We start from the raw sequence: 22,552 nt of genomic DNA, 5'->3' as shown, positions 1-22,552 counted from the left end.
CCATTTCGATGCACAAATGTCATGCTGTTACATCTTTATTTTAGATAGCACTTTGTCTGTCAACAAATTCAACTTTTTGTCCTTTTAAGTGTTTTTGAATCTAAAACGTTATATTGTTTGCAATGAATTCTCCCATTCGTGAATCTTTGTATATGTTTTGTGCAGGGGAAAAACATCTATGTCTATTATTTAATTTTTAGTTTTCATATTGTATAGATAGTTGTAAATAAAGCCATATTTTAAAATAAATGTGTTTTGTAGTAGAAGAGTTATCACCTTTCACTCCTTGCTATGTAAACATGGCTTACATTTACTTTAATGCCCGCATCTACTTATTTCCCTATCTTTAATACCATAATTTGGATTTCTGCAACAGACCATTTTTGTTAATTTATTTTTTATTATTTTTTATTCCCAGAAGAATTCTTTTAAAACAATTATTAAGTCTTAATTCTGTTCAATTTATTTTGGAGTCATCATTAGGTCTTTTCTAATAACAACTACACATTTTACAGTTTTAAATTTTGAGTTATTCATAAATCAAAATAAAACTGTATTTTATTTTGATCTTCAGAGTCTGCATTTGTCGATGGTCAGTTTTCTCAATCCTGCAAATATGTCTTCTGTATTCACTCGTGAAGGACGATAAGTCTAGTGTAAAATTCTTGGGTTTATTTCTTTTAAATCACTTTAACTGTTCTTTTATTATCTTCTACAATTAGCTTTGCAGAGAAAGTCTTTAACTAGAAGTCCTGTTTTGCTTAGTTTTAGGATTTTTTTTCATTTGTATTGTAATGAAAACGTATATATTTTAGGACTAGTCCAGGGGATGCAACTCTTTTCATTAATATGTCCTGGAAAACATTTAAGTATTTTTAGCCCGCCTTGAACATTTTTAATCAAACGTGACTTTGATTAGTGGTGAAGATCACCACAGAGCTTCAGAGCCTGGGCCCTGAAGTATATGAGAAACCTGCCTTCAAATTCCTGTTCTGCTTCTTACTAGTTACATGGCTTTGAGAAAGACCTTAGTTTCCACACCTGTAAAAGGGGAATAATAATGCTATTTATCTCATGGGGTTGTGTGTTCATTAAGTGAAGTTATATACATAAAGCACCTAGTAGAGCATCTGGTAAATAGGAAAGACTCAGTAATTGTTAGTCCTCAGAGCAAGGTAAAGCTAATATTCTGAAGCCAGGTTTCTTTCCTGTCCTCCAAATCCATTGTCTTGTCTTCCTTGTCATCTCTTTCCTTAAAAATATGCAAGAAGTGGCCGGGTTCAGTGGCTCACGCCTGTAATCCCAGCACTTTGGGAGACCAAGACAGGCAGATCACGAGGTCAGGAGATCATGATCATCCTGGCCAACATGGTGAAACCCCATCTCTACTAAAATACAAAAAATTAGCCGGGCATGGTGGCGTGGGCCTGTAGAACACAGCTACTCGGGAGGCTGAGGCAGGGGAATCACTTGAACCTGAGAGGCGGAGGTTGCAGTGAGCCAAGATTCATGCCACTGCACTCCAGCCTGGCGACAGAGCAAGACTCCATCTCAAAAAAAAAAAAAAAAAAAAAAAAAAAAAAAAAAAAGCAAGAAGTCCTCACATTTGTATTCCACATCAACTCAGCTTTCCATGACATCAATTCCACCTATCCATGTCAGTTTACTCTTTCCTATGCATCCTTTGCTTTTGCTAATACCACTTCATACTCTTCATAATCTTCCTTACTCTTCACTCAGTTTGCTTTATTGCTTGGTTGATTCCTTTTCCCTGCACTGTGTTTTCCATAAGCTCCATATTGTTGTTATTCTTCTAGTCTGGACTCTTCTCTTTTTTCTCACCACTTCTTTTTCCTTTCCCTGTACTCTCCTCTTACATTTGTTTTTCCTTCTTTTCTTTTTCCTTTCTTTGTTTCCATTCTTTCCTTTGTTTAAAAAAAATATTCATTCTCAATTAAAAAAAAAACTGGCTACAGGAAGGCTGTGGCTCTGTCCTTGCTCTGCTTAGCCTCCAAGCACAGACCTACTCAAATCTGCCATTGAAGGATGGGATGAAGGATAAACCTCCCTGTCCGATTCTGTGATTCTAGTAGAGATCCCTCTGAAGTGAGAGGATCATTTCCTACCCCTTCTGACAAAACTAGAGGCTGAACGTCCAGTCCCTACAAACACCATTAACCTGACTCTTTCCATCACGCCCCACTCCAGTCCAAGACAGTGCAGGTGGCGAGGGTCAGAGCTGAGGCTCTAGAATCAGGCTGCCTGGGTCAGTCTCAATTGTGGCTAATTGTATGACTTTGAGGAAGATCATTAAACTTTCTCTGCTTTGATGTTCTTATTTTGGAAATGAAAGTAATAACAGTATTTGTCTCACAGGACTGTCATGAAGAATAGATGAAATAATGAATATAGAATACTTTTGATTGTATGCCTGGCACACAGTAAGCCTTCAATATATGCCATCTACTACTCCGTACTTTCGGAGATACATCTTTTAGGAAATGTCTTCAGTAGTAAGAATGAGGGTTGTACAAGAAAAAAATCCACGAGTTAGCAGTCAAGATGTTGACTCAAGGCAACCAAGCACAAAGAAGCTCAAGGCTACCAAGGCCAAGGTGTATGTGGGGTTTTTTGTTATTCTTTTCCGAATGGTTGCTGCAGCTCCAATCATCATATCCACATTCCAGATAAACGGAGAAAGGACAAAATGATGCAGGACTAGCAATCTTTATAGCAGGAAAGCAAAGTTTTCTCAGAAATGCCCAGTAGACTTATGCTTTATTAGTCAGAACTCTGTCTCCTGTGTACCCCTCATTATCAGGGATTCTGGAAAGATAGCATTTTGGCATCCTAAGATATATAATAGAGGGAGACAATGAAAAAGTTAAAAATTATTTTCCTCATAGTCACATTAGCTCATAAGTTTTTTTGAAATACTTCAAAATTTTCGTAATAGATTTCTGTTAGTCTTTGTTGATCTTTTCCTCTGTGTGTGTAGGTATGTGTGTGGTGTAATTTTTAAAATATTTTTTGTTCCTGTCGATGATGTCTAATAATTAGAAAGACTGCTAGCAATTGATACACTAAACCAGGAGTTTCTAAAATAGGCATAATAATTCAGCCATAAAAAAATGAAATCGGCTGGGCGTGGTGGCTCACGCCTATAATCCCAGCACTTTGGGAGGCTGAGGCATGTGGATCACCTGAGGTCGGGAGTTTGAGACCAGCCTGACCAAAGTGGAGAAATCCTGTCTCTACTCAAAATACAAAATTAGCCAGGCGTGATGGCACATGCCTGTAATCCCAGCCACTCAGGAGGCCGAGGCAGGAGAATTGCTTGAAACCAGAAGGCGGAGGTTGCGGTGAGCTGAGATCATGCCATTGTACTCCAGCCTGGGCAACAAGAGCGAAACTCCATCTCAAAAAAAAAAAAAAACCGTTTTTTACAGCAATATGGATGGACTAGAGACTGTTATCTTAAGTGAAACGAGTCAGACACAGAGACAAAATACTGCGTGTTCTCACTTAAAAGTGAGAGCTAAATAATGTATGCACATGGATGTCAAGTGTGGGATGATGGACAATGGAGAATGAGAAGTGGGAGGTGGTGGGAGGGGATTAGACGGTGAGAGATTACCTGAGGGGTACAGCATACTTTATTTGGGTGATCGATACCCTGAAAGCCTTGATTTCATGACTATGCAATATATGCACGTAACAAAATTACATTTGTACCCCATAAGTTTATACAAATTTTTTTTAAATAGGCATAATAATATTTACTTCAAATTCTAGAACCCAAAATGCTTATTTTCATTAAAGTTGACAGTGAAAACTGATCATTGAAAAGCTTCATTTTAAAATATACTTCAATAAACATCTAGAGAAGCATCATTTTAGTTCTTTTACTTAACAGGAAAAAATGGGAGAAAAAGGCTATAAAGTAATTTAGAATCATAATAATAATGGCGATGCAATCAATGATTTCTGTTGCCTCTCCAGGGGTTTAACTACTGGCTTTTGAGGTGAGAGCTCTGCACATCTCTGAACTATGTAGAAAAGTATCAAACGCACTTCAGTCTGGCAATTTGGCTAGGCAAATAAGTATACTTGTAGTCCTCATTCTAACATTTGATACTCTAAAGCACTCTGATATCAAACCAAAGAACATCTCACTATCCTCCACAATTACATCAATGGCTAACTATCTAGAGAGAAGATCTCCCATACATAGAGTAGATTTATTAACAGTCCTACTGGGTCCAAAAAGTTCACTCCCCAGCCAATTAAATTGCCACCTACACTATGGGCTTATGAAAACCAGATCTTTTTGACAAATCTTAGTAGCATTGTTGTTTCACTAAGCAGAAATATAGCAAGGTGTTAAAAATGCTGTTTTGTTCATCCGTTAGTGAAACTAAAAAACACATTACTAAAGTTTAGGAACATTGCAGAAAACTTAGCCTAATTAAATACAGGTTCATCAAATGCTGGTGTAAACTCAGCAAAAGTAGTCCTTCTGAGTTATAATGGTACAGTAGGTTCCTAATCTCAATAAATCATCATGACGCTTGTCTTTGGTAGCCTATCATATGCCAAGCTCTTTATTTCCATTACCTCAAATTCTTGCAGCCATCGTGTGGAGTCAGCGTTATTTTCTCCACATTGAGGCTGAGGAAACAGAGACCTCGAGAGGTTCAGTAAGTTGTCCAGTGTTACAGAACTATCAGGTAGGAGATCATGATTCACCCTAGGTCTTCCTGACTCTGAAGCGTAATTTACACCATTCTCATGTGATTAGAGGCTGTAGAACGCAAAACAAAATTTATTATTATTTTGAAAGAGAAATAGAAATGAGGGGGGTAACCATGTCTTCCTGCAGGGCTTAGTCTGTGAGCCTAGAACTGCATAATTTATACATGCTAAGTCCTGGGACAGCCCACAGAATGAGCAGAAAAGGGAAAGTGAGCAAGAGTTTCTCACAGGTTGAGGGGGGATACATTTAGGAACACTCACACTGTCACATTTTGCCTACTCTGAACGGTTTTCAAGCTTGGGGTAAAAATGAAGGCCAGAACTAGATTCTGGGCTATGGGTTTGAATAAAAAGAGGCTTTAGGGATTATATTCAGGGTACAAATGTTGGAGGGAGTTAAGTGTACAGGGAGACCTGGTGGAAAGCTTCATAATTGCGATTTGATTTCAATGCATGTGATCTCAAATGACTGACCCTTTCTCCTCAAGTTCTATTTTGTAGGAGCTTATATAGCAAAGTATTTCAAGAAAATGATTATTGAGCTTGCAAACAAAATATTATATTTTCATAGGGGCTGCATAAAACATAATTTTTGTCCTTTACATGCAGTAAGTATTTGCAGTGATAAGCCAGGATTTCTAAAGAAAAGACACTTCAGCTTCAATGACAAAATTTTTCTTTATAAATTAGGGGCTATCTTTTCTTAAGTGTGTTTAGAATCCAGATTTACCTTTGGTTTAGAGTAAATCCAGGGTATTAGAATACTTTCACAATAAAACTTTGTGCGGTCCTGCTTTTCTTTCATTTTTTCCACTTTGGTTCAGGTGTGGAGGAATCATAAGTGGATATTTGGGTAATACCAATACAACTCACATTTCCAAATCTTGAGGTATTATTAACTGTATTTTCCAATACTACAAACCAATTTTAGGCCTGAAACTTTTGAATTATTGTAGAACACAAAACAAAAACAAAGCAAAACAAATGCACCCCCAGTGGCGGATACTGCTGCTCGCAATGGGACTGACAATCTGATGATCCTTTCGGGCCCTTCATTACCTAACAAAAGAAGATTGTTTTTCTTTGTTGGACGGTCGGTATTTTATTCTTGAATTACCACTTTCATACACTAGCTGCAATCAGGGTAATGTTTTTACCGATCTCGGCAGGCTTTAAATACTTTCTGCCTCATCTTTGTGTCTCCAGCTCACCATGAATCTCTTCCCATAACTGCCGATTTCTTTTAGCATTGGTACAGTGACATTAATTTTCTGACTGCTTGTTTCTATTTCTATTTTACATAATCTTTAAAAAGTGGTTTTATTTTGGATTGAAGGAGACTAGTTTCATCTTGAATTGGTTTTGAACATCTAGGGAGTTGGATTATTGCGATGCTGATTGATCATGCTATTTTTCCCATTGATCTGGACCTCATCATTTCATTAGACAGAATCACTCTTTCATTTTAGGAAACAATTTGATTATCTGGACTAGCTATATTGATAAATTCTCTTCCTGTAATAAGATGTGTATCTGTTGTCTTTTTTATCAGCTGCCCCTAAATTACAATGAGGATGTATTTGGATGGTGGGTTGAGCCGGAGGGTTGGTTATTTTTTTCTCCTTAATAAGTGCAGGTAAGTCAGTCACCCAAGATTTCAAATTGGTCCTTGTTTTTAAAGACCACCAGGTACAGATGTATTTCTAGCACTCACACATGAATTTCCCAGAATTATCTGGGAAAACCCTTTGGTGAAGGATTTTTTTTTCTTTTTTAATTGAAGTGCTAGCGGTTGCACTTAGCCCAACAAGAAGCACTACACAAAATGTCTCTCTTGGGAGATGTCCTGCTTCTTCTAAACCTTGTGTTGGGCCCGTGAAATACTCCAAACTGCTCAGAGTGAAAATGTAATGCAAATACCAGGTAGTGATAGTGTCATTAATCATGCTGTTTTTGCAGCTGAAAACTGGAAAACTAGAAGTGTTTAAGGTGAGGTTCAGCTGAGGTTCATTGAACGGAGAAGAGTCACATAGCCTGGCTGTGAGCCACATCCAAGTGTGGCCATGGCAGGCAAGATGACAAGTTCATAACAATAATGGTATGCGATAATACACTGATGTTATGACATACAGTATACAGGTATACTATTATAAAAATCATATGATTTTCCTGGTGTGTTATTTTTCTGTTTACCTTTGAAAGAATGGGTAAAAGTTAGGCCTTTGGAACCTGCATAACAAATTAAGACTCAGGAATCTTCTGAATGCTATGGTAAACAAAAATCAACAGAGTCAAGAAAGAGTGTGTGTACAAAGTGTGTGTAACCATGAGGACGCGACGTGCCATACTTGGCTTTTTGATCCATTTGTCAAAGGACTTCCTGACAAATAGGTGTGTGTCTCTGCTTCACCTTTGTGGATCCATTTGGAAATAGTGTTATATGGTGATTGATAGCATAAGTTATACAGCCAAGTCCAGCTGGCTTGAATTCTAGTTCTACTTACTACCTGTGTATTTGAGTTACTGTATATAACTCAAAGCCTCAGTTTTGTCATCTGTGAAACAGGAATAAGAATGTTACCCACATCATATGATTTTCAATATCATGCAACAATCATGCACATAAAACATACACTGCCTGGCCCTGGCCAAGTGCTCACTAGATGTTGGTTATTACTATGAGTTCAGCAAAGGATGCAAAACTAGAAATGATTAAATATACAGAACTCCCGAGAAAGTCATGTTCATTTCCTTGGTTTGAAAGGTCATAGATGGCTACCCATATCTTGTAGGTGTTTATAAATGTTACTCTCTTCATATATATTTTTGTTTAAGGGCATTTGTTAATTCCAGGAAGAAATTTGAGGGGTGTGTAGCGTAACTACACGTGATTTATTATAGGGCGGTGGTCACGAGACTCAGGATTGGGAGATGTTGTTCTTTTCTCCAGGTGGGTTAGACTTTTGATCTCTCAATAGTTGCTTGCTTCAAAGCTCTTGTTGCACAAGTTTGTCTATTCTTGGAGATCAGAGAGGTCTCAGTTTTCAGAGGCCACTGGAGTTTGGGTCCAAGATACTTGGCAGAGAGAAATAGGTATTAGGGAGTCCTAAATTATGGTTGTGGGCTGTGGAGTTCCCTGCAGAGAGCACTCAGCCTTCTCTCTCTGCATTTGTTTTATAAATGGTTTATGAGATCTCTCGTAGTTTGACTTGGTCTTCACGTCTGCATCATCCCTGTGAGTATAAATACAAATGAAAAGTAAGATGTGAATCAGACGTATCCATAAACAAGAGTCGTCTCTGGATTCTAGCAATAAATAAACATAATGTCCAGCAAAATTAACCTATGGCTATTTCCTGAGCTAATTATCTTCCCACAGATAGAAACACTGCTGATTCCAGGTCCACTGGTTTTTCAATTTATCTTCCTTACTTTATTTTGGTGAAATTCAGGAAATTTTCAAATTAGATCATTTCTGAAGTTGTGCATTACCAAATATCAGAGTAAAACCATCCGAACACCTTCTTTTTCCATGTGTAGTTCCAATTTCCTGAAGCTAATTTCTTCCTTCTAATTACAAGCACTCCAAGAACTAGGTTTTGCTACTCAGCATGAAAACAACTCTTATTTCTTCAGTCTGAGTTTGAATGCAGAAGGCTTCCTGAATCTGCCAGAATATAGGTGCTTAAGGTATAAGATCAATGTAAATGTTCCCTGTTCTATTATGAAAATTAAATTTTTAGTGCTAAGGTTCACTAGGGAAAATGTGGATCTCCCAATGATCAGAATTTCTTGCTTAATATTTCTGAAGAAGTCTTGCCCTGGTGACAGGTAACATGAGGCACTGACTTCTTTTCTTTTTTTCTCCTCCCTAAAGGAGAGTTAAGTTTAAGGAGTTAAAACGTGAAAGTTCTGTGTGTCAAATGTTATTTTTAAATTACTAGGTTGATTTAGATATTTTCATCAAATCTAAGTGTATTCTTTGGTATCACTGTTTATTCCTGACAAAATAAAAACATATATGTTCACTTGGGAGGATTCTGCTTTACCGTAAATAAGTGGCTAGAATGTCTTTCTGGACCAAGCTTTCTTGTCATTTTTGTCCTTCACCCTAATAACTAGGACATACCATCTTAGGCAGAGCTAGAACATCTTATGTTGAGACTGGCATTCAGGATTATCCCTTAACTTACTTTCTAATTTCCCTGACAGTAGTGCATTGAGTCTACTGAATGATCATGTGAATGGATTTAATGTTAGTCAGCAAAGGCTCAAATCATGCTATTTGTTTTAGAAGCAAAACATCCTGCTCCTGGATTCCACCAAACAGCCTGCCTCCCTTTCTTGAAAGTTTCTTGCTTTATCAGGTTCTAAAATTGATTCCTAACAAGTGCTGTATCCTAAGAAAACAAGAATAATTCTGTTTTCATCGTTCTCATATTTTTAAAGTTTATGTAGTTGGGATTTAATTTCCACAATTCAAGTTCTTTTGTTAATATAACTTTACCAAGTAGTCTAGATCCAGTCTTACCCGCTTTGGAAACTTTAAAAAATGGCAGGACTCAGTCTCCTTTTATTTTTAATCTGAGACCATAACAGAAAAAGTATCAGAACTCAATAGTACTTTTCTTTCCCCATTTCTTTCATATTCAAGCCACCAAATAAGAGCGGTGGCTGCAAATTTTAGCAAAATGCTTTGCTATCTACCACTTCTTAATAGCTTATTATGCACCAGGCACAAGGTTAAGTACCTGGCATTATTTTAACTGATTCAATCAGGACAACGACATAAAGCAGATATTAGCATCCATGTTTTAAGTAGGGATACTAAGACTTTGAGAGGTTAATTTCACATAGAAAATGAAGGAACTAGAGTCTGATCACTAGACCCCTTCTTACTAGAAGGCCACCCTGACCACCCTAAAAAACATAGATGTGGTGAGTATGATGGGGAAAAAAATGTAGTATAAAGTGAAGAAACATACAGGCCCTATCATGAAAAATTAGGTACAATTAAGATATCAAGTTCTCCCTCTGCCCGAAAGACCCCGATGTCCATACACCTACAAAAGAGAGTGCGGAAAGACTACCCCAAGCCCCATCACACCTCAAGGCAGGTAGTGAGTAATTTTCTCCTCTTCCCTAAATCTTCTCTCCCATCCTTTGCAAATATTACTGCTAAGGTGAAGGTGGCTGGTGAGAAACAAATAAAATGGCTGCACACGCTGCATGAAAATTGCCATATTTCTTAGTTAAGTAAAAGATCAGCACACCTCAGAATTCAAGACTGAATCAAATAAGTATCCTGATTAGAATTGCACGCATGAGCTGAGTCAAATGCCTTCGAGTATATACATAGTCTATGAAAGGGAATAAAAGTCTGTGTGTATGTGCTTGGATTTGTTTCTGTGTGATTATGATTGGCATTGCAGTTCTCCAATGAAAGTATCTCCTGCTCAGTAGTCTCTTGTGTTCTTCAGTGCTAGTAGCCATAAGAACTAGGTGTCTAATAACACACTATAATAACTACCCATTGCAAATTAAGAATACTCTTATAGCTGTCTGTGCCTTGGAGCCCGGCTTTGGGTTCTGTACCATGTTCTCTTCCTTAAAAATGCTGAAAATTGGGATGCTGTTTCGTTGATATTTTTCCATATCCCACATATGTATGCATAGAAGGTTAAACATTGCTAAGTTCTTTTGGTAAATTACAACTCAATTACCGAACTATTCAATGATTAAAGAAGAAATGTTTCAGAGGCCTTCTGTTTGATTTTAGCTTACTGTAATCTTCTGATGATGATCCAAGCTTTTATACAAAGGACTACAGCACCATAGTGGGCAGCCATTTTGTTGAGGAAACTGGAAACGCTCACCCTTTTAAAAAACTAAGTTACCCTGACTACAGGCTTACTATTTCTTCAGTTTAAGGTTACATTTTCTGCCTCCCACAGACTAATGTCACTTCTCCATGTTGAGAACAAGAGCGGCATTTGGCATTTGGTTATCCCAAACCCAAATCTCTGACCCTTTGTTTTTAGTACTTTGCCATTTTGATTTTGCTTTTTTAATTTGCTTGTGACTCTCTGCTTCCCACATCTTTTTTTTTTTTGGTACAATGATTCTTACCTTGTCTTTCCCCAGTCCGTTTCTGACCTGGAGAGACGTACAGCATGTTATTGTCAGGACTTCCCGTGCGGGACATTTGAACGCTAATGACTGGAAAACCAATGCTGCTGGTTTTAAGGGTGAGAACTTCTTTCATATTCTGTCACAGGCAAAATATTTTTATTTTTCCCCCATTTTAAATGGAGAGCAGGAAATAGAACCCCTCAAACGAAACTTTAAATTTTGTGCTGACAAACAAAGAGCTTGATCTTTTAGTAAATAAAAGGCAGGTTGATTTTTTTAAGTTAAAACTACACAGATAAGGGAGATTTCTTTGGCTTCCCACATCATAGGTCAATTTTTTTAAAAGATCGACCAACCCCCATGTATAGTCGGCCTATGGGACCCCTGATTAGTTTACTATTTGCTGTCATTGAATATCTAAGTGATATTTATAATAATGTATCTTAAAATTCCTCACCTTCTATAGGACTACTTCCACTTCAATAATAACTGATATATATTGTTCACTTTAGTGTAGCACTGTTAGTTGCTAAGGCCATGCATTCTACAAATTTTGTTTTTGTTTGTTTTAAATCTTCCACAAAGAAAAACAGGTAATAATTCTAAGAAATGTTACTTTATATAAACTAAAAATTCTGATGAAGCTTTATAATGTCCAGTCCTTATGCAATTGTGCACAATATGTAACAAGTACTGAATATTTTCCCATGGCTAATACAGATCATAGTTCCCGAAGTTTTATTAACAGTAGCTATTCTATTTGTTGTCATAGGTAATATATGTTATAATAAAAATAAAATAGCTATATAAAACATATATCCTAAAGTTTAGTATATTCACTCAAGTTGTAAGTGACCTAAGTTATAATAAGGTTTTAATTCATTAATCTAAGTTATAACAAAGATTAACTTGTTTATATCTACAGACTTAAAACGTATTCCCAAATAATCTTAGTATCATCATATATCTGTATGGATGAAATACAGTGTTCCATAGCACAGGGCACATCTACTTAAAAATTGAGGTTCTGATGGTCAGACCCCATTGGTAACATGGTCCTGGGCAAGTCATTTAATTTTTAAGGGCCCTAATAATTTAAGCATTTTGGATGCTAAGTAATATTATCTACATATCATACCTTACATATGATCTTAATATATCCTTATATATATCCTTGTATGAGCAATATATGCAGATATTTCTGCCAGAATGTATATTTTTAAATTACTTGTAAATAATTTATTATAGACTCATGCTGAAACAAAACCTATAAATATCCTAGATAACCAGTGCCACATTAATAATTCTTTGATTAATATCTTCACAGAAGGCTTCACTCTATTTTTAGGAAAAGAATATTTCTCTGCTTTGGAGTATTATCAAACACCTTTCCATGCATGTAAACTATATAATGCAGCAGTGTTCAATGAACTTTTAATCTAGAATTGTAAATACCTGTTGGCATTGCATTCTCTGAAGCCCAAATCAGGAGATTTGATCCCAAAATTGTAATTGTAGGGGCGACATCAAAATTATTTGAAATTTCAGTTGTTCCGGAAAATCCAGGATGTAATTTGCCATATGTATGTTTCATTTTGATTAGCTTCCACGTGCTGCCAACTCATACAATATAAATCCATGAGGCTGCAGGGGAGAGAAGGAGCTGACACATAACCTTAGCTAGTTGAAAGCTGGAATGAACTTCTTAGTAGAAGGATCACAGACTAAGGACATTAACCTCCATGAAGCTGAATAAACTTTAACCCAAATAAACTTCTTAGTTTTGCTTATTCCTTTTTGGCAATTTAAAAAGAGCAAATGGTTCTAACAAAAATGCAGCTCTTTTGAAAACCTCTGTTGGTTTAGGAGAGGGGAAAACAGAGCTTTTAGACTAAATCACCAGACCCAAACCTGAATCTGAAGGGGTTTGTGCACTGCTTCTGGCAAGGAGGAAATGGTATTTTACTATTGCACGTGGCAATATTTAGTATAATATTTCACTCTTCTCTTAGATGGCTGCCAAGAGTAACAATTAAAGTTCGCTTTTTCACAGATGAATTATTCTGAATGGGCTGGGCTCCCAGTGGGATTGTTTTGTAATTTTGTTGATGGCAAGTCCCATATTTCATCTAAACAGGATCATAATAAGATGACTTTAAGAAAAAAAAAAAAGTTATTTTCTTCTCTACTCTAAACATTACCATCCCCTCCCTAGAGTCCCACAAATAAATGTGATTAAGGCAGAGGCTAGCAGGAGAAGCAACATGCTTTGGGGAAGTGGAGAATGTAGGGTACTAGGACTGCAGAAAGATGCTATGACTTTTTATGAAATAACATCTGAAAGAACAAAAAAAGAGCTAATGCTTAGAAAAGGTTCCTACAGCAAGAGCTCAACAAGGGCTTGTATTTAAATTTAGGTCAGCCGGCTTTTGCAGGTCTTGCTTAGCAGGAATCCGTAGTCACGTATTTCTCCTTAGACTGGGAAAATGGAAATTGCCTGCCTAGAGAAGTGTGTGGTCCTGGGTGCCCTTCTTTGTCCCACCCAACTCAGTCCTAACACTGAGTAAAATATATGCATGAAATGAATCTGAAAACTCCCGTTCTTCCTTGGGCTTGCTTTTGTTGTCCCAGTGTTGAGTAATTTATTAATAACTTGTTGGAAAAGTAGTTTAAAAAAAAAAATAGAACAGTTTCACAAATTGCTCAACAGGTACCTGCCAGTAATAGGGACATCAGTGTCCCCCATCAGAATTTCTTTCTCATCAGGTAAAGCAGAAGCCACTTAGAGTAGCAAACAACTCAGTTTTGGGGTTCAGACATCACTGGACTTGATAGTCTTTGTTATAACTGATAACTTCAGTAAAGCCAACACCCCAATGAATAGTCTCTACCAAAACCCTACCAAATCCATTTTATCTAACCTCCTTACATTTCTGCAGACATACCCCCATGTCCTACATCCTAGGCAGACAGCAGGGCTAGATGATGTGTGAGCTAGACTTGTGTGTGGCCCTCCTGAAGACAGACTTGATCCATTCTTAGCCACATGTGTTATGGACTGGAACAGGGAAGGGTTTCTCGTCCTGAAGCAGCTGCTGGCTTGGACAGATTCTCATTCAGGCTAGGAAGTTGGCCTTGAACAACTAAAGAATGTGACTTTCTGGCGACTCATCTCTGTTTCTCTGAGAGTGGGATTACCCTGGAGGTGCTCCCTGATGAGCTAGGGACAGAGAACTTTCTTCTCCTTTTTCTGTGCCCTCCTTATAAAAGCACTCTGTAAATGACCCTGTAATGAGATGACCTCACAGAGAGGGAAGACACATGTAAACATTCTTATGTTAATGGCACCTTAATTTTCAACAATTTTAATCAAACTAAGATTATTCTGTCCTGCTGCTTCTTAAATAATAATAACAATCTCTTATAGTATAATTAAAATATCTTTTCCAGTAGATAGTTTTCCAGAATAAACATAATCTGATGAATACATACCTATGGAAACTGACTAAACATTGTTTGGCGTTGTTCATCTTGTGAATAATCCTAGCTAAGTTTCAGACAACAGCTTTTGACTTTAAACCTCCTCCAGAGATAGTTTTTTTTAAATTAAATGGTATAAATATCATGTACCTATCAGAGAATCTACTTTAGATTGCCCGTGAGAATAGGGAATTATTTGCCTTAGACCAGATGAACAGATGTGATATTCTGCCACCAGAGAACTGAAATCCAAATTCCAGTATTTTGCTTCTGACCAATATTTTCAATGCCAGAATGTGACTTTGGCATTAAGCTGTTTGGGGTTTTGTTAATATTATTTCTTTCCTCCCTTGATCCCTTCCCTTTCTGCTTATGAAAAGTCTTTTCTGTTTTGTTTTGTTTTGTTTTCTATTCTTTTTAATTCTCCCTTGTGTTCCCCAAAGCATACGAATTAGCCATAAAAGTGAAGGCTTTTGCCATTCCAGCTGGTTTTTCTTCCTGAAATTTAATGGATGTTATCTCTTCATTTATTTATTTACCAATATTTCCTGAGCACCTTCAGCATGCCAACCCAACACATGTTGAAGTGAGCGCAGAAAGTGGGAGGGGAAGAAATGTCAGGGACACCATGGCATTGACTAATCTGACCTGCCCTGGTGTAACTTACATACGGAAACAGAAATTTACACTCCATCTCTTTTTTTCTTTAGTCAAGCCCCAACAATCTGCCAGGTCATGTTAGATAAGTGTTGATGATCCTTCTCTCATCATCTAAAATTCAGGTTAATGTCGGCAGCAGAAGGCATCTGCTATAGAGAATATCTTCTGTGGTGTCTGATGTGTATTTTGACCAGCTCCATTTGGGCGTATAGTATGTGCAGATCCATAGAGCCATGCGGAAGACTTTTAATTCAGGCATTTTTCATAACCTATGGCTTGTATCATTTCAGGAAGAAGTTAGCTCTTTCTTGTGATCTCCTCCCTTTTAGTCCTAGAATCTGAAGAAACTGTAAATCCACTGACCTCTCCCACCAGTGCCTGGGCTGTGCAGGCTGATTCTTGCCCTGAGTCCTTATCTTTGGTTTGGGTGTGAAGTTATAATTATAATTGAATGCATGCAACATCAGTGATCTAGTTTTCTTTTTTTCAAAGTGTTTATATTGGATTATATGACTGTATACAGCTAAACTCTCTTAAATCTAGGAACAGGAATAGACGTCAGATAATAAATTAGGACCTTCTGTCATCTTTACTAGGCGAAAGAATGAAAAAAATGTCATTGAAAATCAAAAAATGACAACTAAGTGAGAGAGGTTACCACGCCTTCCATTTCACTGCCCTCCCAGACTATGTAAGTCTCTTTTTTTCTACCAGCATGTTGCTGAAACCTCCCCCATCCCCACTGACTCTTTCTTTGACCACAACTAAACTACTAGATTTTTTTTTTTTAATTTCTAACTGATTACCCACCGTGGGGAAAACAATTGACAGTCTAACATGACTTCTTAGCCTCCGAGGCCTTAACTTTTAATAACCTGTATTACTTTTAATTGCCATCATTTTATTTCCACTGGTAGGGTTGATAATTTTAAGATGTCCAATATATTTTTAATACCTACCTGTCTTGCTTTCAGTTTGTAACACTTATTAAAAAGAATTCAAAGTGCTGAAACCATTAAGCATGCTGTGTGTTCAATCAAAACGAAAGGTTTTGAAATGTGTTTTTGAGTTGTTTTGAGTGTAAAGTGATTTCTGATGTGTTACCATTTGAAAGGGTAAAGTTTCATTTTCCTTTATTATTTCACTGTACAAATAATATTCCATCTTCACCACCTACTATGCTGATACACTGTTGGTAGCTATGATTAAAGCTGCATGATGCACTTTAATTGGTAATCTGTACATTGTGGTTTTGAAGAAAGGTTGAAGTGAAGTGGTACTCATCTGGTCAGTGTCTGAGGTGGTATTATCAGAAAAATTAGTCGCTTGACTCCAGTCTTGATCCCACTTGCAGAAATGAGGCCCTTCCTACTTGAAAAGACAGAGGGAGGTAAATACATTTGATTCCACCTAATAAAATGTGCCCCCTGGAAATGCTGCCTAACATATTTTTTTAAGATTCTATGTTTTCTACCATTGTGCTCTGTGAACCCATTTCATATTTATTGACTGAAACCCTTTCATTTTTGTATTTATTGACCATTGTATAGATGAGCTTATCTTCTAGCTCATTTACAAAAAAAACAAAAACCAAACAAACAAACAAACAAAAAATGTGAATCACACAGAAGTCAGGAATTTTACCCTTATTGTTTTGCCTGGTAGATGATTTACCCAAACATCTCCATGGGAATATAGAAGCCCTGATAGCAAACTCTGCTTGGTCATGGCTTAATCCAGAGTCTTTCATCCAAAATGCCCACTTGTCTCATCAGAATGTTCAACTCATGCCTACCAAATACGTGATGCTCAAAAATATTTTCTACAAATGAAAAATGATGTTTTCTCTGTGCCTGTCCTTGACTGAATGGTGGTATTAGGTTTGTTAGGCTTTTGGAGGTTTCATTTTGTTTTGCCCTTTCATCCCTGTAAGTTTTAAATGCATGCGGTTTCACACTTAAAACCCATTCTCAAAATAGAATTAAAATGATGGTTGCGCTATTTGCCTGTTATCTCTATACAAGATGTAATTAGTTAATGAAGAGAACTATGTTTGAAGTGGTTTTGTGATTTTGCCAAAATCTTAAGAGCCTTTAAATTCTAGAAGAATGTCTATTAGTGATATTTTCTGTGGCCTTTGAGGAAGCCAATTAGAGTTTTTGTACCTTGGTTTTTGAGGAATGTGGATAGCTAATACTAAACATAATGAGAAGAATGAATTGAATGAAAAGTGCTTTGAAAATGGAAAATACCAAACAAAAAGAGTCTTAAAAGTATATCTTCATACATGAAGCTTTCTACTCCCTGAAATGAGAATAAAGACGTGGAACTATGATGTGAATTAGAATTTTTGGGGGGTTGAAAATTAATTCAGTTACCTGGAGTGGGCTAAAGAAAATATATCAAGGACTTTATAATAAAATTATTACTAATATGGCATCAAAGTTTTTTAACCATTAATCGTGTATCAATGATAATGCAACTATACTTAAATTCTGTTTTGCAAATTAATTTAAATGTTTAAATGTCACCTTAAGTTCAACCTACTAAATCTTTAAAGCTGCAATTAATTGCTTCAACTTAGGAACTAATGATAGAAATCTGAACTGATTGTAGCCTATCAACAGCCCATCAACTCTAGTAATTGATATACAGTGTAAATCTGTGAGTTTAAAATATGATTTTTAGCAATGTGTAAAAGCATCTACATTTAAGAGAAAGTAGACGTCTCTTTTGTGTAATCACCTGAAGAAATTCAAATCTCTAATTCTAATGAGGCTGGACTTTACCTAGGCATTTGTAAAACTCTTCTTTCAGCACATGACTTTGACTATTCTTAATAACAACAACTCTTAATATTTTGGGGTTATGGCTGATATTTTAGGCAAAGATATATGTCGTCAAGCTCTAAGCTTGTGATTATAGAGGATGATGTCAGTCCAAAAGTGTATTTTGACTATAAAGTAATGAAATTGAACCACTCTTAATTGGATTTTGAATCCAGTTCCAAAATAAGATGCCCAAAAGTGATTTAAGTCAAGAGAGTCTTAGCAAAGTACACACACACACACACACACACACACACACACACACACACCCCTCTACATTCTTTTTACAGCCTGTTTTAAAATTCAACAATCATTTTCTTATTTGAGGTTTTGTATTTATTTAAAACAAAAAATTCACTCAACTCTGAACTCAGTGGTTCAGTGGTTGGGCTCCAGAGTCCAACAACCTGGAAGTGAATCCCAGCTTTATACAGTATATCTGGTAATCTTCATACATTCTTAATCAGCTTTATTGAGGTAAATTTACATACAGTAGAAAAGCACATTATTTTGTGTGTACAGTTCAGTGAGTTTTGACACAGGTATACATCCGTATGACCATCACCACAATTGAGTTATAGAAACCTCTGTCACCCTAACGAGTTATTCTCTGCTCCTTTTTCATCCTCTACCCTCCTCCTGCCCTGGCAACCACTGATCTACTTTCTGTCCCTATAGATGAGATTGTCTTTTGTAGGCTTTCATATAAATTAAATTATTTGAAACCGGCTTCTTTCTAGCCATATAAGATTTTTGAGGTTCATCTGTGTCATTAAGTAGGTCAGGCATTCCCACCATAAAACAGAATGAGATCATATCTTTGAGGGAACATAGATGGAGCTGGAGGCCATTATCCTTAGCAAACTAACTCAGGAACAGAAAACCAAATACTACATGTTCTCACTTGTAAGTGGGAGCTAAATGATAAGAACTCATGAACACAAAGAAGGAACAACACACACTGGGGTCTACTCGAGTGTGGAGGGTGGGAGGAGAAAGAGGAGCAGGAAAAATAACTATTGGATACTGGGCTTAATACCTGGGGGATGAAATAATCTGTACAACAAAGCCCCATGACATGAGTTTACCTATATAACAAACCTGCATATGTACTCGTAAACCTAAAATAAAAGTTAGAAAAAAGTAACGTTTTAAATTTTTAAAAGTATATCAGGCATTCATTCTCTTTTATTGCTATCTAGTATTCTACTCTATGAATATACCACAGTTTCTATACTCATTCACTTTTTCAGGGAACATTTTGTTGTTTCTGGTTCCAAGTTAGTATGAGTACAACTGCTCCAAATAGTTACGTAAAAATCTTTATGTGGACAAATTATAATTTTAAAATATTAGTCAGAAAAGTCCTCTTTAATTTGAACAGAAACCCTGAAGAATAAGGGAGCATTCCAAGTGGCTAACTAGATATAGAGCATTTCAGGCAAGATGAAGAGCATATACAAAACCTGTTCAAAGAAAAGCAAGGAGGCCATCCTAGCTGGGGTGGAGTGAGCAAAGGAAAGAATGAGGAAAATTGTATCTTATAAAGAATGTAATGCCTCTCTTCATTCATAGTATATACTTAAGTAAAATTATTTATGAGCTATATGTCATGCATTCTAATAAAACATATTCAGTTAATATTCTGTTCAGATTTTTGTAAGATAAGAATCCAGTATATTTTATATAGAGATATAGATGTAGATGTATATAGAGCTATATCCATTAACATGGAATTTGTATTTTAGAAATGAAATTTGGTCCCTAGCACTTTCAAATATTAGACTCACTACATTATAGTCACATATCTCTTGTGACACTTCTTTTCTCTTCTTTGTAGTCTGTTTTCTCTAATTTGGGCTATTGTTTTCATTTCATATTGTCTGCGATTTTAGTCGATGGTTCTCGATAAATTATTAACCTCCTTATTTTCTCTTTTTTATAAGATTACTTGGATTTCAATGAACAATAAATGGCCTCAAAAGTGTTGGAAAAAGCATAATCTGCCAATGATTATGAATTATATTAATGTCATATACCTAACCTAAATAAAGCATAAATAAGTACAGTGAGAGGGTGAAAGGTGTTTGAGGACTTGAGGGTTACCAAAAGTTGGGGAATCAAGCTTATCTGGAATAACATAGTTTCTTTTAGTTTAAACAAATGCCTTCTTTTGTTTGTGTTTCTCGGGGACTGGAAATTATAACTGGAGGAGACAGCTATGGTGAAGGCAACAGGTCAGGGGAAGGGGCAAAAGAGAGGGCTCAGTGTACAAAAAGGACAGGTATGGTGTGATGGGGAAAGTAATCTAAAAGAAATCAAAAGCAAAGCTACTTGAATCCTACACTTAGGAGTTCTCATTTCATTTGAAAAACATTTTGGAGCCGCTGCAGTGATTGAGAAAGTGAGCTAGATAATAGTAATGACTTTCAAGCAAGTTGATTCAAGTTGCTAGTCTGATGTCAAAAAGAATATTATTTCTTACACTGATGGTGTGAATCCATTGTTCCTATGATATGTCTTACAAAATGGCATGTATGTAACAAATTGACTGGTTGAAATGAAATTGTCTTGCAGTGATCATTTTATATTATCTTAGTATGCAATTGTGTATTTGTGACCTTAAGACTGTGACATTCAGCGAAATTTTTTATCATCTCTTGGCCTTCTTCTAAATTAGGAAAGTTGTAGAGTTGGGATATGTAATCATCTTTGCTACATCCCCCCCCCCTTTTTTTTTTTTTTTTTAGAAGAGAAAGAAGTGCTTTTTGAAATGACTCTTTAATAAACCCCGGGCAAAGGGTGTGGTGACAAGATTGCTTCTTGAAAAATGTCAGATCAGAAATTGTGCTTTGAGAAGCCTTCACATATCTCCTTTGACCAAAGTCTTTTCGTTGGTTGTTATTGCTCACCATGACCTCCAAAAAGCCGTCTAACTTCCGATATTTGAATTTCTTTTTAGCATACAATTGTAGTCTTTGTATTTGCCATATAACCCCACAAACATTTAAAGAAAGCAAGTATACATAATTGTGGTTAGCATCTTGAGTTGCTGTACACCTATTATGCAAGCAGAATGACAGAAGCACTTAGGGTTTATAAATGACTTTTCCTCCTTCCAAAGTATTGTATTCATATTCTTTTTCTCGGCCATGAAGCCAACTTAGAATTTTCAATAGTCTTAAGAAGCTGTATTGTTTTTCTGAATCCACCAGAGGTTACAATGTATATGCTTTCTTAATATACTGTGTGGGACGGTTTTGTCAGGAAATCATCTGCTTCTTTTCATGTTTTACCTTCAGAAGTATATTTACAGCCAGAGTAGAAGATATGTATCCAGCTTGGTTCCAAAGTGCAATTCTGTGCATCTTAGAAGCCTAAAACTACCACTGAATTGCAGTCACATATCATGAAAGAATCAGAGAAGATAGCTAAAAACATGAGAAATATCTGATTGTTTGACAGAGCTGCCACACTTGGTTGCATAGGTTGTTAACTGCACAAGGGAGCCAAAATAAAGGGTTGAGTGGGTGGGGACAGAAATCTGGCCTTGGATCCAGTCACCAAGGAATTTGCCCGGCAGTGGGATGATGTCCACCTTAAGGAAGGAGGTACCTTTCTCTAATCGACAGAAGTCCCACATGGGCATCCCCGTTGCATGGAATTCTGTTGTGATTTCTTCCAGAGCTATCAAAGGCACAGGTATCTTTTAAGAAGTATGCATCCAGAGATGGTTCTGTTCATTTTAATCTGCAGCCATTGCTTTAGTCTTGATACCCACAGAACCTATTTCTTCGTTGGCAAAGTAACTCGGTGTTACTAGAGTCAAATAAAATTTTGCAATATCTGGCCAGGAGCAGTGGCTTATGCCTCTAATCCCAGCACTTTGGGAGGCCGAAGTGGGCGGATCACGAGGTCAGGAGTTCCAGACTAGCCTGGCCAACATGGTGAAACCCCATCTCTACTAAAAATACAAAAATTAGCTGGGCGTGGTGGCAGGCGCCTGTAATCCCAGCTACTCAGGAAGCTGAGGCAGGAGAATCGCTTGAACCTGGGAGGCAGAGGTTGCAGTGAGCCAAGATTGTGCCACTGCACTCCAGTCTGAGCGACAGAGCAAGACTCCATCTTAAAAAAAAAAAAAAGAATTGCAATATCTGTGGCTATTTCATCACTATCTTTATCACCAGCTCTCTAAACAAAGTTTGAAGTAAAATCTCAGACTCTTAAGTGAGCATAAGTGCTAAGCACAAATCTATAATTCTTTTCAGGTACTTTTTTTTACATTCAACAAAAATGATGGAAGCTTCATGAATTCAAATGTATGATTCTTTCATTTGAGTTCCAGAAGAAGATTCATATTTGGGGTGGAATGCTTGTAAACATTGGCATATGTTGGATACATGAGCCCAGAGCAGGGGTGAAAAGGCTTCATTTGAAGTCTTCCATGATTATCATCAACCTGTCTTGTGAAAATACCCCCCCACCAGCTCATTTTTTCTACCAAGGAATAGAGCTTTAAATGTCAAAGGAATAACCTGTGATTGAGGTAAACAGGAGAAACTCTCTTATTGAAATTAATACATGCATATCAGTTTGGATTCTGGCATCAGATATTCCTAGCACAGACTGCAGCACCAGTTTCAAGTCCCACATCAAGGACAGAGGGCTCTAACTTGCTGTGACCACACCGAGACCAT

The 22,552-nt window shown here is 36.8% G+C and overlaps 1 protein-coding gene across 3 annotated transcripts in view; it reads left to right on the top strand.

The window, feature by feature from the left end:
- PCSK5 (proprotein convertase subtilisin/kexin type 5) overlaps positions 1–22,552 on the top strand; it is a 464,720-nt gene that overhangs the window by 230,617 nt on the left and 211,551 nt on the right. For all 3 annotated transcript variants that reach the window (XM_030809749.1, XM_003267429.4, XM_003267428.4), the window contains exon 10: positions 10,900–11,003. In XM_030809749.1, the coding sequence (XP_030665609.1) occupies positions 10,900–11,003 (104 nt within the window). The remainder of the gene's footprint in view (positions 1–10,899; positions 11,004–22,552) is intronic.

The sequence above is a fragment of the Nomascus leucogenys genome, chromosome 1a (genome assembly GCF_006542625.1).
Source record: "Nomascus leucogenys isolate Asia chromosome 1a, Asia_NLE_v1, whole genome shotgun sequence".
NCBI classification, from domain to species: domain Eukaryota; kingdom Metazoa; phylum Chordata; class Mammalia; order Primates; family Hylobatidae; genus Nomascus; species Nomascus leucogenys.
This window is presented reverse-complemented; position numbering and strand designations above follow the sequence as displayed.